The sequence below is a fragment of the Xiphophorus couchianus genome, chromosome 22 (genome assembly GCF_001444195.1).
Source record: "Xiphophorus couchianus chromosome 22, X_couchianus-1.0, whole genome shotgun sequence".
Classification (NCBI taxonomy): Eukaryota; Metazoa; Chordata; class Actinopteri; order Cyprinodontiformes; family Poeciliidae; genus Xiphophorus; species Xiphophorus couchianus.
This window is the reverse complement of record NC_040249.1, coordinates 27,941,761-27,969,322: the sequence shown is the minus strand read 5'-3', so window position 1 is coordinate 27,969,322 and position 27,562 is coordinate 27,941,761. Positions and strand designations below refer to the sequence as shown.

At 45.7% G+C, this 27,562-nt stretch overlaps 1 protein-coding gene across 1 annotated transcript; it reads left to right on the top strand.

Moving 5' to 3' along the window:
• The first annotated feature begins 447 nt into the window (after positions 1-447).
• On the top strand, positions 448-27,469 carry LOC114137885 (uncharacterized). Its single transcript, XM_028006715.1, has 5 exons — positions 448-855; positions 2,566-3,986; positions 12,739-12,959; positions 22,827-23,418; positions 27,455-27,469. Exons 1-5 carry the CDS (start codon positions 570-572, stop codon positions 27,467-27,469), a joined length of 2,535 nt encoding a protein of 844 aa, XP_027862516.1. The 5' UTR covers positions 448-569.
• The last annotated feature ends 93 nt before the right edge of the window (positions 27,470-27,562 follow it).

Here is a 27,562-nt window from a genome sequence, read left to right as displayed (position 1 = left end):
CAGCATGACTAGACTTTTCCACAACCAAACAAAACTTAACACCAGATCAAATTGATGAAATAGTGGATGTATGTGCAGCTTGGGATATGTTAAATGCATTAAAAGAGAAACCTTATATCACACTGATTGTTTGCGGGAAAAAAGTTGAATTTTTATGTGACACCGGCGCATGCAAAACAGTTTTAAAAACTAAAATAGAAGGTGTAAACCCCACAAATGAGTCCATTTGGGTGAAATCTGCTGATGGACAAACACATAGAGAACATATGTCAAAAGGCACATCTTTTAAAGATCCTGAGACAGGAATTAAAATAAAAGCTTCTGTTGTAATGTCACTTAAATGTCCGACAAATCTATTAGGTAGAGACCTAATGACAAAATTAGGGATAGCAGTAGTCCCTGTACAAGATGGCATGAGAGCTGTTAGACTAAAACATTCTGATCTGTACACAGTTCACAAGGATAAAAAAATCTACTGTTCATATGATCTAAAGCCAGCTGACAATCCTCATGTCCCAGGAAAGCTTCTTAGAGAAGCTCGAGGACAGCTGGACTCACCTGAAACAGAAATGAACTATAATCAGTTGCATGTAAAAATGAACATCCTAAATGATCCACAGGATGATTATGTGCAAACGTTTTTAGAAACAAATCCTGTGACACTTGCTGTGACTGAAATGTTCACAGACCGGAGGTCTTATGCAGCTGTGACTGTGCTCCTTCCGACTAGTCAAACAAAGCTGTATAAATTACCTGCAAACCCATACATTTCACTTTATAAGCCGCATAATATTACATGGGCAGATGTGGGTAACAGAACCAAAATGGCTGTTGAAGCCACAGATTTCAAAGAAGGTGAAGATGGCTGGAGCTACAGTCCTAGCTGTGATGTCTGGAAACAATCACTTTGTGAAGTTGTTACAGGGACAGCTCAAGTTCATGCATTTGAGTGACACATGAACATATTTTTGACAGAAAAAGAAGAAGCTGAATTAGCTAAGCTTCTAGAACACATGTGGACAAAAGGTCCCTCTGATGTTGGATTACTTGGTTCAATTCCTCCAGTGCAAATTAAAGCAAAATCTAGTTGGAGACCTAGAGTAAGACAGTACCCTATAAAGACGGAAGCACTGGATGGGATTGAACCAGTAATCGAAGGTTTGTTAAAAGGAGGAATCATTAAAAAGTGTTCAGATTCTCCTTGTAACACACCTATTTTTCCTGTTCAAAAGGCAAACAAAAAAGACTGGCGCATGATTCAAGATTTACGATCAGTCAATGAAGCAGTACAAACAAGAGCACCAAATGTTCCAGACCCACACACGTTGTTAAACTCGCTAAGACCAAGCAATAAATTCTTCACAGTAATTGACCTCAGCAATGCTTTTTTCTCTGTACCCATTCATCCAGACTCCCAGTTTTGGTTCGCATTTACCTACTGAGGTCAGGGGTATACTTATACTAGATTACCCCAAGGTTTTGCGGACAGTCCAAGCATATTTTGCGAAGCAATTATGGCCTGCTTGTCTGATTTTCAAATATCGGAAAAAAGTCAACTTTTGATTTATGTTGATGACCTGTTAATAGCATCTGAAAGCGAGGAAGCATGCAGAGCAGATTCACTCGCTCTGCTGCACCATCTCTGTCAGACAGGGAACAAAGTAAACAAGAATAAGCTACAGTGGGTCAGAGCAGAAGTAAATTATTTGGGACACACACTTTCTGCTGAGGGGAAGCAGATACAAAAAGCGAGAAAAGAGACAGTTTCTGAAGCTCCTAAACCAGAAATTAAGAAGCAAATGATGTCATTTCTTGGACTTTGCAATTACTGCAGAGCCTGGATTCCACACTATGCTGAAAAAACACAGGCTTTACAGGATTTGATTCATGGCACCCCAATGGCCATGACTGACAAAATAACTTGGAATCCTGAAGCTGAAAAAAGATTTGCTGAACTTAAACAAGCATTAATGCAGGCAACAACTTTGATTCTTCCAAACTATAAAAAAACTTTTGTTCAAACTGTAGACTGCAGGAATGGATTTATGACTTCCGTGTTACTACAGAATCATGGTGATAAGCTAAAACCATTGGCTTTCTACTCAAAAAGGCTGGATCCAGTAGCACAGTCTCTGCCAGGCTGTGTGCAAGCTATTTGTGCTGCAGCGTTAGCTGTGAACATGTCGGCTGACATAGTTTTGTTTCACAAAATGGAGCTGTTAGTTCCACATGCTGTAGATGTTCTACTTTTGCAGAGCAAAATGAATTTGCTCTCACCAGCACGACACCTTTCGTACACGGCGACACTTTTGTCACAACCACACATTGTAATAAAACGGTGTACGATCCTGAATCCAGCTACCTTGCTTCCACTACCATGTGATGGAACGCCGCACAGTTGCCTAGAAGCTACAGAGCATTTGCAGCTTCCTAGGCCAGACCTACAGGACACCCCATTAGCAATAGGAGAAGTCTGGTTTGTTGATGGGTCATGTTCAAAGGACCCTACGGGTAAAAACCAGACAGGTTATTCTGTTGTTGCTTTGCCGAACAAAATAATAGAAGCAGAGAGAATTTCTAGCACTCATTCTGCACAAGCAGCAGAATTGATTGCTTTGACTAGGGCATGCGAACTGGCTAAGGACAAGCACCTGACAGTGTACACAGATAGCCAGTATGTTTTCTCTACACTGTTTTATTTTGCGAAACAATGGGAGCGTAGAGGAATGACAACCTCTACTGGGAGACCAATAACACATGCATCTTTGCTTAAAGATCTTTTACAAGCAATACAACTCCCAACTAAACTAGCTGTATGTAAATGCGCAGCTCACACAAAAAGCAAAGATGAAGTTTCAAATGGAAACAGACTAGCTGATAAAATCGCTAAAGAAGCTGCAGCAGGGAAGCATGGGAAAGGGATATTCTCAGCACAGACTGAAGGGGAACAACAAATGATAGATAAAACAGTACTAAAAGACATGCAGGACAATGCACCACAGGCTGAGAAAAGGCTGTGGATAACTAAAGGTGCAAAAATGAATGTCGGGAACATTTTTGAGGTTAATGACAAACCAGTGCTTCCTAAGTCTTTATTTAAAGCAGCAGCAATTGTGTCACATGGGCGCTGCCATGTGTCAACTGGGGGGATGGAAACCATAATAAAACAACATTTCACAACGTATGGTTTAAATTCTTACTTAAAATCTTTTTGTACTGCATGTCCAGTCTGTGTGAAATACAATCCTCAGGGAAACATAAGGCCAAAACGAGGCAGGTTCCCAAAATCATCTTATCCCTTTCAAACTATGCACATGGATTTTATTGAACTTTCACAAAGTGGGCCATATAAATATTGTCTGGTGATGATTGATGCTTTTTCTAAATGGGTTGAAATAGTTCCAGCAAAGCATGCAGATGCTTTGACAGTAGCTAAAGCTATTTGTAAAACTATCATCCCAACACATGGCATCCCACAGACTGTTTATAGTGACAATGGACCACATTTTGTAAACCGAGTGATACAAAACATGGCTACACACTTGGGAATGACATTAAAGAATCACTGTGCCTATCACCCACAGAGTGCAGGGCTGGTGGAAAGAACAAATGCTACTGTGAAAAGTAGATTAAGAAAGTGCATGGCAGACACTGGCCGATCCTGGCCAGAATGCTTAGACTTGGTGAAGCTCTATATGAGAATCACCTCAACAGCTGATGGTCTAACACCTTTTGAAATAATTCATGGGAGAGCTTACAGATTGCCTCTGTTTGCTACAGACATACAGAAAGCTGATGAAGAACAGACATTAGCAGATTATATGATCAGGACTCTTAAACTGAAGGAAGTGTCCAGTGCGAATTTACTGCCTTCTGATTCTCCTCCTATACAGGAAGCCATTCCACTTGAGCCAGGTGACTGGGTCTACATAAAAGTCATCAAACGAAAGAACTGGACGAGTCCACGGTGGGAAGGACCATTCCAAGTACTGATGACCACACCAACAGCTGTAAAAATAGCTGAAAGACCCAGCTGGATACATCTTAGTCACTGTAAGCGGCAGAGAGTGTTGGACCCCTAATTCGGAGCAGGGAGGAAGGTGGGCTTTTAGCCTCTGGGCTACACAGGCATTCTAATTTTTAGTATTATTTTGTCTCAAACCCAGCGAAGAACTGCTAAGATTCTCACTCTTTTAGTTTGGGGGTTCTGACATCTCTGCACGCCGAGCAGTAATGGGGACTCCATATGCAAGATGGATCTTCTACTGTGCTGTGACTGCTGTATGTTTGATGTTTGGAGAAGGAAGTGAGCCTGAGTTCCACCCACACGACTACAGCACCAACCTGTGGTGGAAACTGATGAATAGAACTGCTTATGAAGGACATGCTGTGAACTGCTACGTATGTGCGCAGCTGCCGGTTTCCATACACAACTCAGGTCTCCGACCAGGTAACATTACAGACGACAAACAGATGTGTCTCTATGTTCTAAGCACCAGACCACGGCGCGTCCCGCCCCTAAGGGGAGACAGACCACGTGAGAAGGATTATTCAGCTGACCTCCGGATGGGTGAGGCTGTGCAAGGACTGTTTCAATCTTTGAATTGTTCACTTGCAGAGGATGTACTCCCTTTTTCGTCATCTCAACAAACTGTATGGAAAATACCAGAGATCATTTCGTTAGCAGGAGCTAAACCAGGATCTCTGGGGAACTGTGTTTATAATAATGGAAATGTTTTTCTAGGGACATTGCCCTGGAACTTGTGTAACAGAGTTTACACCTACTGCGAACCGACACAGGATTACATCACCTGCGTAGCCTGCAGGGGTCAAAGGATGGCTCCACACTGCAAAGGCTGGAAGGAAAACCCAGACTGTGACAACTTGCTTCAGGAGAGGAGTTTCAACATCACGCATAAGATAAAGAGGAGACAAGAGACAACACTGTGCAGTGCCATAGTGCCAGGAGATTATGGCTCAAGGATGTTATCTGATTGGTACTTCATATGTGGAAATGAAGCGTACATGTTCTTGCCGAAAAATTGGGGAGGACTGTGTGCTGTGGTTCCCTTGATCAACCCGATTGCATTCATCAGGAAAGCACAGGATGATTTACACACCCGCTCCAAACGAACAGTTATGTCAGAGGTCAAAAGATGGGGAGGCCTCACAACACATACTGGAGTTCCATGGGAATTCAGGATTTGGAATGGCGGAGAAAAATTTATGCAAAGCCTGTTTCCATGGGTTGGAATAGGTGAGATTCGGGACCACGTTGAGATAAACAGGTACGGATTACTGCGATTAATCAACATCACATACCAGCTGGCCAATGGCACCATGGAAGAACTGACTGAACTGAGAAACATGGTTATGCAAAATCGTGTTGTCCTGGATTTCCTCACGGCCCCTCAGGGAGGGGTCTGTAAAATTATTGGCCCAACGTGCTGTACTTTTGTACCTGATGAAACAGGTACTGGAGGAACTATTTCTGATGCTCTATATGAGCTGGAAGATCTAAAACAATATGTAGAAAGTGGAACACGCGGCTCAACTTCTTTTGATTTGCTTTCATGGCTTACATCTGGACCATGGTGGAATTTGCTGTTAAAGCTTGTGACACCTATTCTGGTTGTTTTAGTTCTGTTCTGCCTTTTTACGGGTTGCATTATTCCTTGTCTACGAAAAATGATGTTTAAAACAATTAACACAACTGTTATCAGCTATCAGTTGGCAAAGGCATCATGTGAGACAAATGAAGATGACTTGTTTCAAGTTTCTGACGATTTTCTGACCAATGATGAAGTCCTGTAATAAATAAACGGAAAATTCATTTGCTGAATGATTCCTACACTGAAAATGTTTAAACAAGTGGTGTTAAGGATGAGAAAACTGCTTTTGATTTTTGCTGTTTCTTTTATTTTATTTTTTTTCATTTATTACATTATTTTCCATTTATTCACTGTGTATTTTCTGTGTTTGGCTTAGAAAAAAGAAAAAAAAAAAATTCTTGCATTTATTGGTTCTTTTCTTTTCTTTTCTTTTCTTTGCTTAGCTTTTGCATAATGAAATGATAAAAGGGGGGAATGTTAGAGATTTTTTAGTATTATCATTTTATTTTCGTACTCTAGTTCACATTAAGTATATAGATCTTTGTGATTTTCTGTTTAAAGTGTTCTCTTCTTTAAATGACCTGGAGGTCACTACTGTCTGTTCAACTTTACGAGAAATAGATAACACTGAGTTTCTCAGACTTTAAACCCTTTTGCAAGAACACCTCCTAATTTAGTAACCACCTGTGAGCAGTCGTATTTTGTTTTCTTGACAGTATTGACCGAGATTTGAACCGGGCTCAGACCTTTGATCAGATATCACATCTGGACCTGGGTTGTTAGATGTTTGGGTTAGAAGCTTTACGACCTCTGTTGTTTTTCCTGACTGCCCCCTTGCCTGTCCTTCTTAGACAATAAAAACAGGAGCTGTTGTGAGGGCAGATCAGAATGCTCTGTGGATTCCTCGGAGAAAAGGTTCTCAGAGTCTTCTCCCAAGAGTTCTCAAAGCCTTCTCCTTTTGCAAAAGCTATACATGAAATTCATATATGTTGTCTGTGGTTCTTTCTTTTATTTAGGTTCGAAAGGAAAATACCTATCACTGATTTTTCTACTTGCTGACAAACAATCAAAGATATTAGTTGATGTACACAAAATTGTAGGTATGAATACATACCTCAGTTTTTTCAGAACTCATAGTAATGAACTCACTGTAGAGGGATTACTTAGGCATAACACCGGCATACAGTTACATTTTCTACAATCTTGTTTGTTATGCTTCTTTGTTTTGTATGTTAACAGATCCAAACTACTATAATAAATGTGAATAATCAAACTCAAAAAATTAAACTTTGGTTCTGAATAGCTTTATTTATTTTCAAATGTTGAAGTTATAGAAAACTGCAAAGTAAAACTCACTGTTGGGTTTTCTAGAGAAAGACAAGACGCAGAACATTGGGGAAACTAAGAATCCACAATATTTGTTTTGTTTTTAAAATATCAAAAATCTCAGACAAGGTCTCTGTCCTGTTTCTTTTTTTTTTTTTTCCTTTTTTTTTCTCCGAAGAGTTTTTGCGGCGCTAGTGGCTTGTATTTTTTGCAACAGTAGGCAGACAGGAAAGAGGGCGAGGAGAGGGGGGAAGACATGCGGCAAAGGTCGTTGAGACTGGGAGTCGAACCTGCGGCGTCGAGGACTAAGGCCTCCAAACGTGGGGCGTGCTAACCCCCCTGCGCTACCACAGCACGCCGCAGGCCCTGTTTCTTTTTAATATTTTTTTATTGTAGTCATAAATCCATGTTCATGGTATTAATGAGGCATAGTGCCATTGTTTATTGAGCTTTGTCAAATAGTCTAATTGCAATTTTTTTAACAGCAACCGAGTCAAGTTTCAAATAACCATGCTTTCTCTTCTGGCAAAAGTCTTTCTCTTTTAGAGACCGCCTGTTCATTAATCCTACTCTGTTCTCTCTTTCAGTTGCAGAGATAAATGACACTCAGGTGGGAAAATAATCCTTCCCTTTTCTCAAAAGACAAAGAGGTGGGCTCTTCTAATGATCTGTCTCTGCATTACCAATCTCTGTGTACTAATGACTCAGGCTTCTTAATGACTAACTGATGATGTGGGAGGAACAAAGAGGAAAATGTTAGCGTCTCCATCTGCTCAATATTTACCGTGACTCGAGATAAGGTACGTTTAGGGAAAACAAACTTTGGTCTTTGCATCATAAAGATGGTTTGAGGACTTAAGAAGAACAACATTCGGTCATTATTTGGGTGACTTTTGGAATATCGCTAAATCATTTAACAAAGATCGAATAGTTTTTGGTCTTGGACATTGCTGTTGTGTATTTTGACTTCATTTCGAGTATAAAAAAAAACCTCGGTATTGTTTAAGAAAATGTTTAACAGAAATTATGTTCATTCAAAACACTTTAAAATGTATCTAATGAGGTGTTCATGTACTACGTCTGCAACCCAGATAACGGGGTTGTGAGGGACTAGACTCAAACCAGGACAAAAAATGTTCAAAGTAGAAAAAGTTCCATTTAATTCTTCCAAAATTAACAAGCAAAGCATAAAGATTTAATGCAAAAAAATAAGTCAAAGAATAAATAACAATTTTGGGTCAACTGAACACAAAACTGACCTCCAAAGAACAAAAGGCTTAAATAGAGGCGGAGTAATCTAAATCTACCACATGAGGGAGGAACAACATAACAAGAGAACAAATATATACAAAATTAACTAAAGCATTCTATGAAACAAATAAAGCAAAACAAACTCTTACTTAGCAGAAATAATAAGTGAATATTTAAGTGACAAAATTAACTAATTAAAAACTTGAAACAAGTCTCCCCCTTCAGTCTTTCAAAAACAAATGGTTTGCTCCAGGTTTCCTCCTCCAGCTGGTTTGCATCAGCAGCACCTCAAACAAAAAACAAGTGTAAATAAACCATTCAGACAGACATCAACTAAAGGGTGCATCCATTAGAAAATATATGTCTAAATGAAATAAACTTAAACATATAAACTGTAACTAATATAAAGAAAAATACTAACACGATGTGGTGGTGGGAGGAGCGTCCACCACAGGGGTTTTCATGCATAAACCTTGACATGCAGCTCTTCATAGATGAAGGACCGTATGTCCCATTAGCCAATCAATTAGAAAAAGTAGAATTACATTTAACTGTAAAGATCAGATGTGTGAAAGCAGACTTTTTAAGGAAAGGGGCGAGGATATATTATGTGTTTTTATCTCTTACAATGTCATGCAAACATTGAACACCCATTGAACCTGTTTACCTTTTTGTACTGCCAAAAGAATTGTGTCTTTTATTGGGATTTTTTATGTAACCGACCAGCATGAAGCAGAGAACATTTCTCAAATACGTTCTTTTTTGTTTTCTAATTTTCATTTTATTTCCTTAATTTAACCAAGTTAAATCAATGTCTCATTTGCAAGGTGGACCTGGGTAAATATAATAAGGTGTTAAGGAAAAATGATTATTTTTAGTGCTTAATACAGTTAATCTTACGACATGTGTAAAGGTATATTCAGCACTCTTATTTGGAACAGTTTTCTGTTGAGCAGATGAGCAGGCATTCAGACAAACAGGGGCCAAAATGCAGATCACTCAATGGAATCTCCCCGCTGTGAGGCGAAGCCATAAAATTAGCATTTTCCTTGGGAGACAGAGACTTTAGATTTCTCAGGTATCTGTGAGGTCTTATCTCAGGATCATTCTGTACTCAGAATGACCGTGGGAGCCACGGGGGGTCAGGGCGCAGCGATCCGCTCTTTTGTCTCGGTAGAAGACAGATGGCCCTTTGATCTTGACCGTAGATTGAGGGGAGTTCCAAGTTTCTCTGAGTGCTTAAGGGAGTTTCCAGTTGGTCAACAAGAGGAACGCCTTGAGTGCATAAATTAAATAGAGAAACACCTCTTTAGTATAAGATTTCGTGTCAGGAGAGAAAATGCAGAGAGCGGCCACCATTTTGCCTTTTTGCATTGGCTCTCTCCAAAGACGCGTCTTTGCTTTTTGTTTGTCTTTGTTTTGTGTTTGTTTGTCTCCCCTTGTCTGTCTTTATTTTTATGAGAAAAATGCATATCTCTGTTCCTCTGCAGTTTTGTTGTTGATTGCTTTGTATGAGATTAAACTCTGTGATCTGTGACGTCAACACGCTTTGTTGTTGTTTTCACTTTAGAGCACGCCGCCACTCGCTGAGGATCCCGGGAAAATTAAAGAAGAAAGAGCCAAACGTTTTGTCCAAAGTTAACGTTAAATTATCCTCTTTTTTACAAAGGATTCCACAATACAAAAATATATAAGAGAATTTAAAACGAAAATAAAAGGAAAAGAACTTAGGAACTTAACAGATTGACAGCTTATTTTATTTTCTTAAGAATGGTTTGAAATGATAAAAAAATAATAATAAGACCCAGTATATGTTGAGATCAGACTGGAGACGATTTCATGCTATAGCAGCTGCAACACAGTTGAATGCTTGTTTCCCTTTGTCCTTCCGAACATGTGGAGTGTCAAGAAAACTGGTATGAGGTTTGAGATCTATCCAGGTACACACAGAAAAAGGTGCATGAAAGCCTGAAGGAAATAAAGCAATCTTGTGTTTTGATTTATAATGATTGAGTGTTTTGATAAGGATTAAGTTGAACATGGATGAATACAATAGGTAAAATGACTGTATGTAAGTAATCACTGAATGATTCACTGAATGATTCTGAAGTGTACGAATCATGATCTGTAATAACATGACAACAATGAAACGATTAAGGTTTGATGATTTATAATAAGTGAAAGAGGTGATTAATGCTTAATGGAAATCAGCACATAGTTTTTAATATTTGACTGTGTTTAAAAGTTAATCAGAGGAAAGCACATAGGTTTTAATGTTAAAAAGAAAAAGGGAAAAAGCAGAAGGGGAACTTGTGAGTTCCTGCTGTCGCAAGCAGTTCTGAACAGATGGCCAGACGCACAGGATGGGTGGGGCAGTATGGTTGGCTAAGAACAACACGCTGAGGAAAGGACGGTACTTTCCATCCCAGCCAGCAGACAGGAGGAGCCGAAACCACGTAAACTAACACTCCCCATACACATATATGGCAGAGAACTGTATATAAGCAGACGGAAAAGGAGAAGTTCTTGTTCTTTGTCTGCGGCACCGAAGTAGAGCTAACAGAAGAAGCAGATCGAGCAGACCACACCCTGGAGCCACGGGGAAAGCTGAAGCTTCGTGCCACCAAAGGGAGACAAGTTCCAATCGTCCAACCCGGGTTCCTGATTCGATCGTCGGTCTCACCTCAACCCAAACATTGCAACAGACTTGGATAAAGGACAAAGGTCCCGGAGGGATAAAAGAGTTGGGTTTTCAAAAGCAATTGAACCCTCTCTACTTTGCTTCCATTCTAAAGAGGATTTTTTTCACACAAAGGATAAAGATTCAGACCAAGGTTTTCGGACGATCCTGTTGCCAAAGATCCACCACCAACTGGGTATGAGTTGAACTCGCTTCCTAAAAAGCTATCTCAGAATCTGTGACATAGGTTAGGGAAAGAGACAGGAAGGTATGATTATACATGTTGCTCTTATTACACTGCTCTTGACTTGTATACAATTGATTATTGATTTGTATGTCACATATCCCTGCTTAAGCTTGCTTAATAAATTCTTACTCTAAAATTCTAATGAGGTTGGTGGACATTGGAATTAATTGAGTCATTTAATCATTTTTTAGTTCTTTTAATAAAGGTAAAACTAAGGTACATGGTTCTAGTAAAGAGGAGGCTTCATAATTTCCTTTGGCGAGAGTAAAATAATGACCCAGGGACTTACATCCAAGTCACTAAATTTAATCTAGCCGGTTCCAAGAGCAAGTTATATTTTAGAAAGCGAGCTACCGTTAACAGGAGTGGTTATTGGAATTACGCAGCTGTGAGGGCTACTCAGCTGACTGTTTCTTAACTGAAAAGGGTCGTAACTTCTGGATTGGAGGTAGTTAGAGCTAGACGAATCGCTTTCGACACCAGTTTAAATAGATTATCTCTTATAGATCTCTTTTAAGGTAATACCCAGGTCTTAGAGATTTTCCGGACCTGTTAGACAGAGAACTGGTCAGTAGTCAGCCCCGGAGGGTTGTGATGAAGTGGGCGGGGCTAGCTATTGCAGGATAACGGACATGGCGCCCAACGTGGGGCCGAGCCAAGTAGGCGGGCCCTAATAAACCAAGTCAGTAAAAACAGAAGTATGATTCTGAATAGCTCACTTGGATGGTTAACTCTGAGGGAATAGAGTTAACGGTGACTGATAAGGCCGTCAGTCACAACCCTTGCAGTAACTGTATAGCATGCAGGTGAGGGACAGCTTCTACTGAGGATAAGTGATAGTATCCAGACAGTGAAGCCAGTAGCCAACACAGCCTGGACCCATCCCTACTCGAGAGCGCAAAGAGAGGCTTTGGGGAATAGGCAACTCGAAGACAAAGACAACAATGAATGAAGAAGAAAGGGGGGAACTGGATCCCCTGCAAGAGCCAGCAAAGGGACAAGAGGCAAGCAACATCAGCCGGGATGGAGAGAGTCATCAATCCCATCTTTCCCAATCCACATTATCACAATTGCCTGTATCGTTGATATTACTCGGTGATGGATTGGATTCCTGGATTGAGGTAATTAGGAGGGTTTTCTTTGAATCTCACTACACCATCAAAGAGGACATGGCACGGAACTTAATGAAGTACCTGGTGCAGACTCGGATATACTTTTGCACACAGCTTAAACATGGTCACCGACTGGGAGTCGTTAAATGCCCGTTAAAGGTAACCAAGAAATCGGAGATCAGAGAATGGCTGGAATGGTTCGCTGAACTCCTTGAAGGATGGACGATTGGTGAGCTGCGGATGGTCTACAGCCCCTCCGAGAAATATGACAGCCTAGTGAAGACAGCTACATTGGCAGCGGGCATCGAAGGGATCCTGGTGAACCCTCTCGCCAGTGGGGTGCGCAAATACAAAGAATATGCCGAGGTTCTGCAGAGACTTTCGGCCTTCAAAGAGACCCGAGGAAAAGAGCAGGCCCCAGACAAAGCGGAATCGGAGGTGGCTGAGGCCCCCTCTCAACTGCCCAGCAGAGCCACAACACCGACAAACCAGCCGAAGCAAGCTCCGCAGGACCTGATAGACCTGACGGACGACGACGACAACATCCCAGCTCTACCGGGATCATCGCGAAACGACGAAATCCCCTCTGAACAGTCAGGAGAGGAAGATCATGAGGGATCGCTCATCGACGGCTTCACCAAGGAGCAGTTGGAGCAAGCGGCCAGGGACTGGTCCCCTCAACGGGATCGGGGGGTCGGGTTTCATCCCCGAGTCCACAGCACGGAGAGAAGGCAGCCACCGCCACCTACGGAGACTCCAGCGGGCAGCAGTTCTGACGAGGACGAGGAGGAATCGGAGGAGGAGCTGTGGGACCCCGGCCGCCCCAAGAAAAAGACCCAGAAATCGGATGTATGGAGGATGGCCCGAGAGCTGGCCAAAATACCATCAGAAACCATCAGCATAAGGCTGCAATCCGGGCTCATAATTTATCAGTTTATTGGAGGAATATGGGACCTTGAAGGTGACGGACTGATTGTGTTCACCAATGACAAATACAAGATCCACAATCGAAAGTTCCGACGCAGCCTTAAAAACCAGGCTGGGAAATATTACAAAAAGGATTCAAAGGTGTTGGAAGCTTCCTGTAGTGTAAAAACTAAAGGAGACGTAGTGATGATGAAGGGCTACAGTCTTCCTTATGGTGCCGTAATCCTGGTCCCAATTGATGTTTACAAGAAAGGAGAGAGTCTGGAGGAGTATCGGAAGAAGATGTGGCATGGACTCGAAAGGGGCCTGGTGACCGCCAGCAACGAAAGCATGAGAAGGGTGATGGTGAGCGTGCAGGGACTAAGATCGGCAGATTTGCCAGGGGACACCGCCAGGGCGGTCACAGAGAACGGAGTGGTGAACATAGCCAAGACCAACAGTCATTTCTTTGTGTTCAAAGAGGTGGTGGTGGTGGTTGACCCCCGTATGCATCGACTCCGTACGGAGCAAGGTGTGCGAATGGCAACTGAAATGGAGGAACAATGCCGCATCAGCCACCCAGCGAAGGAGATTAAGAAATATCCCTTAAAAATACCCCAGAGTGGAGTTTCGAACACCACCCAGACCGGCAAGGCCAAGGTTATGGAGCCACTCCGGATAAAGTTAAGGGAAGCACCAGTCGGGCCAGAGTCCCACGCAGCAAGATACGTCAAAGAATTCTCATTCGAGGGAAGCAGCAGTGAACTGAGGCAACCCAACGCGGACAGAGTCAAGGATGAGCAGCTGACGGTCCAGAGAGAAGTAGGACCGATGAAACCAGCCAAGATTCAACCGCTGAACTCCCCCAGGAGGGAACCTCTTCGACAACAACAGTATGAGGACATCAGCGACTCGGAGGAAGGAGAAGAGCAACAGGAGATCGAACATTCTGAAGAAGAAGAAGAAGAGAGTGATCACGGCAGCATCTTCTCCGACCCAAAGCAACCACCGACAGGGCATAAGACACTCCGAACAGGACAGCACCGAGGAAAGAAGAAAGAAATAGAAACCTTTGACATCGAGGGTTCTTCTGAAAGACTGGCGAGAGACGTGACCTGGGGCCCCGTACAGGCTAAAGACGGACGGCGTACGTATGTACCAGAGGTCGGTCAGACAGAGTACCAGATTCCAGCGGGATGGGCCAGCAGGCTGGGAGACAAGGTGCTGCTCGAGGTAGAAGCGACAGTCGGGGAGTGGGCTAACATCCTGATGACACCATCCTGCTCTACCCTGACAGCACACTATTCCCTGACCACCAACTTCAGGAACGCATACATGGGAATTATGTATGATGTGATGCTGCGACGACTGAAGAAAGCGGCCTACAAGTACTCCAGGGAGACTCGACAGAAGCTAGACGAGGTGTCGGCTGATGAAGAGGAGCCGCAGGCGACGTCTTCAGAGCCAGGACCACAGATCCCGCGGGGACCACAAGGAGTGTCAGCCCAGCCACCGGCCACTACTACCGGACAAGATGCATACGCAGAACTAAAGAATCTAAGGCTGGTGATTCGGAGTAAAAACGCAGACGAAAATAATGAGGAGTATTTGAAAGATGTCTGGCCAACTGTGCTATCTACCACTAACCACGAAGGGGCCAAAAAGTTGTGGCTGACCAGCGTGACTGCGGACCCGATGGTTGGAACAGAGTCAGCACAGAGCAACTATGAGAGATTAGTGTTGGAGGACATGGACGACGAAGAGTCCCAGGTGAAGAGGGCTAGAGGACGGCTGGACAAAGGAAGCCGGTTGGAACCGCTTTGGCACACACTAAAGCAAACCGTCTCTCCCGCGAGGTATGTGAAGGTACTGCGTGAGGTGACAAAGGGACGAAGAGGAGAGATTGTGTTTGTGAAACTACCAGTGAGAAGCACAACCGTGGCCCAGATGGATGTGGCAGTGCAGGGATTCGACCTGGAGCAGCAGTACTACGAGGACAAAAGGAAAAAGGAGGCTAGCCAACCAGCCAAGCCACCTGGAAGGGTCAACATCAGACAGCCATCCAACTTCCAGAACAGGCCGTTCCCGCAGGGCACACAGCCACCCAACTTCCAGGGCCGGCCGTTTCAACAGGGAGCACCACCATCCAACTTCCAAAACCGACCGTTCCAGCAGAAACCACCAGGACCAAAAGGAAGACCGACCAACCCGCCGGCTTCACAAAATCAGCCAGGGAAAGGTCAGTTCCTGACGGATGAGGAATATAGGAAATTGAGCCCAGAACAAAGGACGGCCCTCCGTGAGTCCCGTAAAGCCGGGGCCGGAGGGTCACCAAAGTAATGGCGTCCAGGTCGCGGGTCATTTTAGAAAATGCCTACTGGGAAGGGGACGAAATCTACGCCAAAGTGGAGGGAGTACCCTACCTGGTGGACACCGGAGCGGAGGTGTCTATGACCCGCAAAGACCTAGGAACAGCAGGACACCTGAAGGTTCAGTTTGCTAATGGAAAAATAGAAGAAATGCCGTACGGGACATGGAAAGGAGTAGTGTGGGTGAAAGGTCCTTACAATCTACTCACAGTAAAAGACTTAGATGAACTCAGTAAAAAGAAAGGCACACATCGCCGACTAGAGCGAAGGCTGACGAGCTTGAAAGCAAGGTTGGTGAAAGTCGGCCCGACCCAAACCGGATCCGGACAGCAGGACTGGTACAAACCGATTGACATACCGACGGTGACAGAACAGAAGATCGCAGAGAGTGACTTCTCCCCGGCTGGGAAAGAGAAGCTGCGTGAGATCATCGTTACAGCACAAGTGGCACGGTTCAAGAACGATTGTGGGGATTTGGGTCCAAAGTTTGTTCATCACATCGAAGGTGGGGTTCATCCACCTGTTCGGCAGTACCCGCTGAATCCGGGAGCAGTCGAGGAGATGGACAAGATAGTGAAGGAGCTGAGCGCCATGGAAATCATCAGAGAGGAGCTCAACCCGATCACCAACAGCCCCATCCAGGCGGTGAAGAAACCTGAATCGGCTGGGGGGGGTTGGAGACCAGTTATCAACTTCAAGGCCCTGAATCGGAGAACAATAGCAAACCGAGCCAGTCTAATCAATCCCCAAGGAGCGCTGAAAACTCTTCGAGTCAAGAAGTTCAAGTCATGCATCGACCTAGCCAATGGATTTTTCTCTCTACGCCTCGCCAGACAATCGCAAGGTAAAACTGCATTCACCCACAAAGGCAAGAGCTATGTGTGGCAAAGGTTACCCCAGGGATACAAGAACTCCCCAAACGTGTTCCAGTCAGCAGTGATGGAAGTACTGGGGGACGTAGGTGCAACTGTGTACATTGATGATGTCTTTATTGCTGATGACACAGAAGAAGAACACCTACAAAGACTACAAAAAGTGGTAGAAAACCTCACCAAGGCAGGCTTGAAGCTAAACCTCAAGAAATGTCAATTTGGACAGTTCCAAGTGAATTATCTGGGTTTCCAAGTCACGTCGGACTTGGGACTCTCAGACGGGTACAGAGAAAAGCTGACGAACATTCAACCACCTCAGTCAGAGAATGACTTACAGAAAATATTAGGACTATGCAACTACGTCCGGGACCACGTACCCAATTATCAGAAGTATGCCAAGCCTTTGTACAAATGCCTGAGAAAGAGTGAGGAGGACGAGAAGGATGGAAAAAGACCCTGGGTTTGGACAGCAGCGAATCAACAGAACCTGGAAGACTTGAGAAAAGCCATTCAAGCAGCTGTGAGACTGGAGCCAAGAAGTTTGTCAGAACGACTGGTAGCAGAGATCAGCTGTGAGAATGACGATGCCATGATCAAAGTAAGTAATGAAAATGGAGGCTTGGTTACCCTGTGGAGTTACACCCTGACTTCTGTTGAGAGGAAATATCCGCAGGAAGAGAAAGAGCTAGCGGTGTTAGCTCGTTACTGGGGTGTGCTGAAGGATCTAGCACAAGGACAACCAGTTAAAGTCATCACACAGAGCCAAGTTCATAAGTATCTAAGAAAAGGTACCGTGGAAAGTACTAAAGCAACTAACACACGGTGGGGAAGATGGGAAGACATCCTGCTGGACCCGGAGATTGAGATTGGGCCAGCACAACCCACCAGTAAGAAGAAACCGCCAGAGACATCTGAGAAGCCAAAACAACCGGAATGGACAATCTACACCGATGGATCCAGAAAGGGGTCCGACCAGTCGGCATACTGGGGATTTATTCTGAAGCAAGACGGCAAGGAAAAATGCCGTCAGAAAGGAAAAGCTCCCGGTAGTGCTCAAGCCGGAGAAGTAACGGCCGTACTGGAAGGATTGCTGGAGCTGGTGAAAAGGAAAATCAAGAATGCCAGGTTAGTAACCGACAGTTACTACTGCGCTCAAGCCCTTAGAGAAGACTTGGCCATTTGGGAAGAAAATGGTTTCGAGACAGCGAAGGGCAAGCCAGTGGCACACAGAGACTTGTGGAAAAAGATTGCTGAGCTAAAACTACAACTGGAAATAGATGTTGAGCATCAAAAAGCACACACGCATGAGGGAGCTCATTGGCGTGGGAATGATGAATTGGACTGTTATGTCCAGCAAAGAAAGATCGTCTTTGTCGGTACCGAGAAGTGGGACAGCACTCCCAGAGGACGGGAGGTCCCAGAGGAGTACGTGGTTGAGGTCGTGCGGAGCGTGCATGAGGCCCTTGGACATGCAGGCGTACGACCTACCCGTAAGGAGCTGGAGGAGCAGGATCTTTGGATCCCGGTGAAACAAGTCCAACGCGTGCTAAGGGACTGTGAAGTATGTGGACAATACAACGCAGGTCGCCGAGGGCAGCGGATGGAGGGGTTATCCATCAAAAGCACGGTCCCCTGGGGTTCAGTCTGCATGGATGTTGCAGGCCCCATGGGGATAACAGGAAGAAGAGGTGAGAAGTACCTCTTAGTGCTGGTGGATTCTATGTCGGGGTTTGTAACTACAAAAGCAGCCAGGAAAGCAAACGGCAACAGTGTTGTCGGCATGCTGGAACAAGTATGCAGTGCCCTGGGAATCCCGAAAGAGCTGCGCACGGATAATGGGACTCATTTCCGTAATTCACAGGTTGACCAATGGTGCCAAAAGTTTGGAGTAATGCGAGTTTACTCTCCACCCTATACCCCACAAGCTAACGGAGTGGTAGAACGAGCCATAGGGTTAGTGAAAAGCTGGATAGCTAAAAATGCTAACACCAACAATTGGAGCACACAGGCGGTGGAAATAGGGCAGGCCCTGAACGACAGAAGCAGAGCCGAGAGGCCCGCCCCTGCAATGGAGCTCAACCAACGGCCGTTCACCACGAAGGAAGTGGGGCGGAGCTCCAGCGACAAAAAGGAGAAGCCGACGCCCAGAGTGCCATTCCGAGAGGGACAGCGCGTGTGGGTCAAAGCAAGAGAGCAACCTGTAAATGCAGCAGTAAAACCCAAGTTTGAGACCACTGACATCGTCAAGCAAGTACTGGATAGGAACACAGTATTGCTGAAAAGAAAAGGGATTCAAGGAGTTGAGCAGCTCAAGCCAGTTCCTGACTAAAGTGAAACAGAAGCCGGTGAAATGGCCAGTGAATCATGTACCATTCCACCCTATATCGGACTGGCCACCGTGAAAGGGGTGGTTATAATTAGAAGAACACCTTCAGGGATTTGGGCAGGACGAGCCCTGAAGAAATTGGATTGGGCTAAAAAGGGAGTCCTGTCGGAGGAGCGAGAGATGCTGATATGGGCAAGAGCTAAAAGTCGCTGTCCGGTTTGTTTAGTAAACAACCCGCTCCCCATCACCTGGGAGGGACCGGGCCGTGAGAAACCCAGGCAACAAGGAGCCACCGCAGAGATACTACAACATCTCCGCGTCTCTCCGGTTACGGTTTTGAACAACACCATCTGTGGGAACTGCCGGGTAGGTTACCTGCCCCGACTTCAGTTGGAGACCCAATGGAGCTGGCAGAATGAAGAACCAAAAAGCTGTTATTGCGTCTGGGATGGGGACGATCTCCACCACTGTTCTACTTGCGAAGACCAGCTGGGGAGAGGAGAACTGACTTTGACAGGTCAGGCTGAGGGATGGCAGGTGACGAGGTTTTACAGCTCGCTGCGATATTACAGAACATATGGACAAGTACAACCAAATCACGGGAGCCCCATACCAATAATATTACCAGGACCTTCAGCTCCCCCAAACACCCCAGAAGAAGCGGATCCATGGGTGTGGAGGAGGGAAGAAGGGCCCCATGATGTCCTGTGGGATTCTGTTCATGCTGCCTGGCCGTATGAAGCTGCCGGAACATCCCTGTCATTTCCACCATTGAACACCAGCCACTCCCCTGTGATCTTCCGGGTACATCGTCCTCACGCGTACCAACCATCAGCTGAGGGGCTAAGTGCACTCCCAGATGATGCCAGAGACCAAGCCATTAATGGGGGTTGGACAGGCCCCTGGGAGCTGACCACATGGTCACATCTGATTTTGGAAGTCATCAATGACTGCACAATTCCTGTGGTGGATTTACCGGACGTGCCAAGGGAAGATGGAGTACGCTGCTCAGATATGTATTACTACACCACTGAGGTGGACGGGTGGGGCAGCAATGCGGTAAGACCTAAGGAAAAGTCTTGCCTGTACTGGATAACAGCGGAGTCCCAGTTTCGGGATGGAGTATTGCAACACCCGGGAGGAGTGGCCCACAGAGCGGGTACGCCCTCCGATCCTAGCACCTCCTGCCAGATTCAGCTGTCAGTGCGCATGATCACCGTCCCCTTTAAAGGAATCTACTCCGTCGGAGCAGCCATCAAAGTGGTGCCAGACGAGCAGAATTACGCCACCGTGTCCTACACCGAACCGGAGCCTCCTAAGAAGAAACCCAAGACCCACGCCTGGCAGAAGCTCGCTTCAGCATTTCCATGGAGGAAGAAGAACCAAGACTAACGGATAAACCGGAAGGGGGAAAACGAGTCGTCAAGTCCCAACGTCAATCAAAACCCACAAGACGGACAGGTACAAAGGTTTTTGTAACTAAAATGTTCAAAGTAGGAGCTGGAGTCTCGTCGGGACTATCAGATAAAGGTCCGTTCCTGAGACTCCCTACTACCTCTATTCTCCTGGATATGCCAAGAGAAGATTTCACTCCTTCCAATCCGCTCACCGAAGCATATTTTCTCAAGTACCTCATATATCTTCGACCCACTGATTTTCAGAACACCAAACAGGTGGGGGAAAGTGAAGAGTACACGTCACCCCCTCCAACGAAGCCACATTTATTCATCCCCACCGCACCGCCTGCTTGGCAAGGACGAGGGTCCAATAACACGGTCCATTATGCATCAATTTCACCTATGAGCCCAAGATCTCTGCCATGGACTTTTAATACAGTGTATCACAGGGTACAGGGGATCGAACTACGGATAAGGTGGGGTCCCCATTACCTTGAACCACTGCAAGGACTGTATTGTGAGATTTCACTTAATAACATGATTATTTGGACCACATCACCAAGTATGGCAAAAACCATAGTAAAGAGGGAAATGAATCCAGAATGTTATATATTTAATAACACCAGGCTTCCATTGAAATTGGAAATAGACAGGGTCTACCCCAACCCACCACACCAGAGGATTTTTACCCCGTCAACCTGGGGGTACCGCACCAGACTAACTTTGCATGGGCAACCTTTATACACCTACATCTCAGTACCCGCCCCAATAGGGTACAATCACGAATCTTGGTATGACCAGGCGTTGAAAAACGGCACCGCCCAAGGCCCGTTTCCTCGGCCGCACTATTGGAGGGTGTTCCACTGGAAGTGGGTGTGGAGGGGGTTGGAGCCCGACTTACCCTACCCCTCTCCTATATTTACAGCCTTGCAACAAAGAAGAGCCACCAGACGGGTTGCAAAGAACCCGGCTCACCAAGGCTGTATCAAGGCTTTGAGAAAAATTTGTACAAAGCCTGATGCACCGGATCCCAGAGAATCACTAATCTGGCCAGAATGGATGCTATCGGCATGAGGCGCAGGCCTGCAGTCCAGGGTTGGCTGGACTCAACATCGGATTCGGACAGCTCTTCTGACACTGACGACGACTCGGACACCTCTAACGAACCTTTGCTACGGAAAACGACTACGATAACAGGAAAATCCCTTTGCCTGAAAGGGCTGCTGACGCTTCTTGCTCTGCTATTTGCTGCTGCTGTTCTCGCTACGATCTTCTACTTCATCGGAGTTGGACCGTGGTACCTTACGCATACAAAGGTCACTTATGGACATTCCAAGTATGCCACCTTCAACTGCTGGAATACAAGCACCACGGCTATTTTTATGCCATGGGACAACGAAACTTCTGCCCAGAATCGAACCGCATTATTCGCCAAAGACAACGGCAAAAAGTATGTGGAACGCCGAGCCTACAAATTGAACGACTCCTCCCTAGACGACCTCTTGAATCGGACCTGGGAGATCTACGCCTATGACTTCCTCGACACCGGAGCGCTCTGCTGGATACGGGTTCTACAGCGCCAGGAGCGACGGACCGTGAGATGCAATTGGATTCATCCGGATCGAGGCTTTCCACAATGGCATTGCAATATGGCCTGTCGGTCGCTACTACTTTTACCTGAACAGGGATACTGGGATACCGAAGTTATATACCCGGCCCCGCACAGGTCCTCAGGCTGTCGAACCTGGCTCCCACGAGGGGAGTTTTGGGGAGACTATCACCTAAATTGCAGAGAAGATGCCAACATCACAGAGCGAGCGCGGATCAACAGAACCTCCCGAAACGACTTTCGTGACTGGGTCACGAGGCCGCCCCCCAACAATAGTTTGGCTAATATTACGGCTTTCCTGATTCGACAAGGTCCGACACGGTTTATGTACCAAGCTGACCAACAACATTGTTATACGCACCACTTTCGGTGGTTGAATGCCTGCCTCTGGAATAAGTTCGTCAAATGCAGGGGCCAAAATTACATTGTAACAGCTGTAGAAGAATACTGGACGGATTTATGGCATTCTGTACGCACAGTACGTACAGAAATTGAAGTCTGGCTGAATAACACATTCCCATGGACATATATAGCAACGGACCAAACGTTCTTTGTGGGAGACTTCCCAGAGGGGGCGGTTCGCTCTCCTGCTGGATTAGAGGAGCTACACATTGCCAACTTGCGTACCCAACGCCTTCCAACTCCTGAAGATCTTCTTCATGCTCCTAAGGGTGATTTTGCAAAGATTGATAAGTGTGTCGCCAAAAGGATTTTTGACAGCCTCAACGATACTTATTGGAGGAACACCCTATCTTCACCACGATGTGACCTCTTACAAGAAAGCCATACTTTATTTTCCGTATGGAAGTATCACTGCCCTGATCCCGAAACCCTTCCTACCGCTAAATGGGCTCTACAAGCCTGCTATGAGGATTATTATCGAGATTGCGAATGGGAATGGTGGGGACTCCAACAGGAAGAACTTCAAGCCTGGGTTATACCATGTCTTAGTGAGTCCACCAATTATTGGATCAAGTACCAGTACCTCGCCACAGTTTATTCTAAGGACCGCGCGATTTGGCCTGGAATTTTTTGGAGACCTGAAAACTACGTCAACCCGAGACCCTGGCGCATGACTTGTAAAAACAACACACGACAAGTCCTTGAATGTGTCATCAGTTTGGCCAGAAGACCCTGCCACGAGGTCCGAGGTTGGGAAAGCTACTGCAAACAACATTATGCTGACGAGTATGACACTCACTCTTCTGAAGTTACTTGGCGCAAAATCAATGGTACTTGGCGGAGGGCCATAGTGAGCGGACGGACCTGCACCGACGCAATTCTGGGATACCATCTCCAGAAGCGCAAGAGCATTCTGGGTCTCCCTGTTCCGTTCATCCCAAATCCCCTGGTGGCCATCGCCGAAGGACATGCTTTCCGCAAGAATCTGTGTGATGGGCACACAGACCCAGGGTTTGATTGGGTCGGGCCTAACCTTTTGTATTCCAATCTCACCTGCGAAATCTCCAAGGAAATTTGGGAAAAATGTGGAAAAGGGTCTGACCAACATGATTGTTACTGGTTCGAGACGTTGGGATCAGCTATCGTGACCACCCTTACCGACGTCGTGGAAGGCGTTGCTAACATTGTAGAGGGAGGCCTCCACATCGTCGGACAGTGGCTGCTAGATGCTCTGAGCCTGCTGTGGCCATACATCTTGGGCCTACTGGGCGTGGCCGTGGCTTTAATCGTTGGCAAAATCGTCCTGGAGGTGTGGCTGAAAGCACTTTGTCGTTGCAAAAAGAGGGAGTACCAGCCCCTCCCTCCGAAGGAGGAGCCTGCTTCTGCATAAGAGAGAGCTCTCGTGTGCCTACGAGCCATTCAACCTTCACCGCCGCTGCCGACAGCACCGGAACCAAAAAGAACCACCATCGGACATCATGGAATCTAACTCTTCGACCAACACATCGAACCCCAACTCACTTTTTGCTCCAATTCAAGTGAGTACCCTTGAGCACTTAGGGGTTACCCTGGCCTGGGTACTCTACTGCCACACTGGTTCCTGGCCCAGGGGACATCCTATGAGGATCTTCGTTGCGCTACAAGGATATGTGAAGCTTATCCTACGACCCATCATCCTCCAGAAATGGGGGTTAGCTTCATCCCTCTTCGCTTGTTACCTGATGGGCCGTACCCGCATCAACTGGCGCAGGGGCGTTGTGGTCTGCCTATGGCTCGTCACCGACACCACAGCCCTGATACTGGAGTTGGTCTTTGGGGGTCGTCAAGCCACTCGAACCGCCCCACTTAAGATCCTCACAGCTATTCTAGAAGGGCTCTTCGCCGTATCTATCCTCGTCTACTTAGCGCGCCAAGCCTTGTCCATCAAAGGTCGGGGCAGGCGCATATGGCTGCAAAAGTGGATAGTTCTGGCTCTCTGGGCAACGGTTTGGGGGATCTTGGTGGTCCTCTACTGGCTTCAGGAAACCTCAGACCTAGCCATCGTTGTATGGATGATGACCTATGCTGCGATATTCCATGATTCCGCTCATGTCTATGATAGGGGCGAACCAGCTCCAGATCATGACATTCCGGTTCCTGTGATTAATTCTCCCTGGCTGGCAGCCCAAGCAGGCACACGAGCTTAAACCAGCTACACTCTCCGCTTTCGCTTTTGCATATTTGTTGTGTTATTGTTAATCCGAAACCCCTAATCGTGAAGTTACCTAGGTTGCTGTTTCTTCTCAGGCACCAACCCGCTGTGTGGGATGTGGGATCGCCGCAGAGTCCTATGGATTCATATGGGTTGCATCGTCCTCCCGCTGGTGTCACCGTTGCGTGAGCAGCCGTATCACCGATGTAACGGCAATTCTCTGCGCCACAGGGCAAGGAGATTTGCCTTACATAGCGGCCTCCACATCTCGATCCCTGGAACGGGTGCACAAAATAGTGTGGACCTCTGCCTTTGGCCAAGAAGACGACGACCTTATAACATCTCCAATGCACACGGGACTCCTGCTGCCCGTGATCCAGAAATTATGGGAGCACCAGCTTACTCGACAATGCCTGCCAACTCTACACCTTCTCGATGGACGAGTTGTGGCAGTGGGCGAGTACCTTCCACCAGCGTGTCCCGTGTCGCCGGATATGTTTATCGATGTCGGATGCCAAACCAGCAGTGCGACTCACAGAAAAGGTACCCAAACTGAGATTCTCAGTTCATCTCACCAAGCGTGCCAGACAGAAGACACCCTCTTCGTGTCATCTCCTTCACCGGATCCGCCTTCAACCGATATGGATTTTCAGGATCTGCTGACTGAGTTGGAGGGATTCTGTGACAACCCACCGACACTGCCAGACTCTGAGATGGATCTGTCTTCGCTTCTGCAATTTTCCCTGGAGGACATTAGCCCTCCCGGATCAGCAGGATCTCCACTTCCTCCACAGTTGGACGCCGAGTGCTGGATTTCTCCGCCGTCCAATCTGACGGAGTATGAGGTTGTGGATACCTGGACACCATCATCATCTCCGGTTGCCTGCTACGAACAGGACATCTTGACTGCTGATTGCGGTGATGGACTTGACCTCTTTTGACCTCGGACTTTGTGTTTTCTGTGATGCACCGTCCGATCTCAAGGAGGGGGTGTCAAGAAAACTGGTATGAGGTTTGAGATCTATCCAGGTACACACAGAAAAAGGTGCATGAAAGCCTGAAGGAAATAAAGCAATCTTGTGTTTTGATTTATAATGATTGAGTGTTTTGATAAGGATTAAGTTGAACATGGATGAATACAATAGGTAAAATGACTGTATGTAAGTAATCACTGAATGATTCACTGAATGATTCTGAAGTGTACGAATCATGATCTGTAATAACATGACAACAATGAAACGATTAAGGTTTGATGATTTATAATAAGTGAAAGAGGTGATTAATGCTTAATGGAAATCAGCACATAGTTTTTAATATTTGACTGTGTTTAAAAGTTAATCAGAGGAAAGCACATAGGTTTTAATGTTAAAAAGAAAAAGGGAAAAAGCAGAAGGGGAACTTGTGAGTTCCTGCTGTCGCAAGCAGTTCTGAACAGATGGCCAGACGCACAGGATGGGTGGGGCAGTATGGTTGGCTAAGAACAACACGCTGAGGAAAGGACGGTACTTTCCATCCCAGCCAGCAGACAGGAGGAGCCGAAACCACGTAAACTAACACTCCCCATACACATATATGGCAGAGAACTGTATATAAGCAGACGGAAAAGGAGAAGTTCTTGTTCTTTGTCTGCGGCACCGAAGTAGAGCTAACAGAAGAAGCAGATCGAGCAGACCACACCCTGGAGCCACGGGGAAAGCTGAAGCTTCGTGCCACCAAAGGGAGACAAGTTCCAATCGTCCAACCCGGGTTCCTGATTCGATCGTCGGTCTCACCTCAACCCAAACATTGCAACAGACTTGGATAAAGGACAAAGGTCCCGGAGGGATAAAAGAGTTGGGTTTTCAAAAGCAATTGAACCCTCTCTACTTTGCTTCCATTCTAAAGAGGATTTTTTTCACACAAAGGATAAAGATTCAGACCAAGGTTTTCGGACGATCCTGTTGCCAAAGATCCACCACCAACTGGGTATGAGTTGAACTCGCTTCCTAAAAAGCTATCTCAGAATCTGTGACATAGGTTAGGGAAAGAGACAGGAAGGTATGATTATACATGTTGATCTTATTACACTGCTCTTGACTTGTATACAATTGATTATTGATTTGTATGTCACATATCCCTGCTTAAGCTTGCTTAATAAATTCTTACTCTAAAATTCTAATGAGGTTGGTGGACATTGGAATTAATTGAGTCATTTAATCATTTTTTAGTTCTTTTAATAAAGGTAAAACTAAGGTACATGGTTCTAGTAAAGAGGAGGCTTCATAATTTCCTTTGGCGAGAGTAAAATAATGACCCAGGGACTTACATCCAAGTCACTAAATTTAATCTAGCCGGTTCCAAGAGCAAGTTATATTTTAGAAAGCGAGCTACCGTTAACAGGAGTGGTTATTGGAATTACGCAGCTGTGAGGGCTACTCAGCTGACTGTTTCTTAACTGAAAAGGGTCGTAACTTCTGGATTGGAGGTAGTTAGAGCTAGACGAATCGCTTTCGACACCAGTTTAAATAGATTATCTCTTATAGATCTCTTTTAAGGTAATACCCAGGTCTTAGAGATTTTCCGGACCTGTTAGACAGAGAACTGGTCAGTAGTCAGCCCCGGAGGGTTGTGATGAAGTGGGCGGGGCTAGCTATTGCAGGATAACGGACAGGAGGTGAAGAAAAATGTTGTAGGATGAAGTGAATGACCAGCTTTATCTGTCCTACAGATGATCTTCTTTGAGAAAACAATCCCTGACCTTGCTAAGTCATTCGTTAATGTCCTGCCAGTTGTCTTAGTTTGACTGACAGGGTCTTTAAAATCTTTTGCCTCCTTCCTCTGCCATGCTCGCCCTGTGCTACATGCTTCTCTTTGAATTCCATGATGGTAATCGTGTCAGGAATCCAGATGTTTTGTTCTGTGTGATGTTTTTTTCTCTCCCTCCCTCTCTGCTTGTTGTTTCCACCAGAGGGCGAAGCAGAGCCAGCTCTTCTTATTGCATTAAAGTCACGTGGTACATCGCCACCTCTGCAGCACCATCAAAACACAACTCATAAAAATCCTCCTGGTTTGCTCGGAATAAAGGAATACGTCACTACTGATTGCTACTGATGTGCTCCTTCAATCAGTAGTAAGGATGAACTGTGGTGGTAAAAGTTTTCCATTTGTATTGCAGGTTGTGTTGAACTGACCGCTGTCTGTGCAGTGATGTGTGTGTCCCACGACTTTGGGTCCAGCCAGCGGTTCCTCTCCACCCGCTCTTTTCCTCAGGATAATCAGGAAT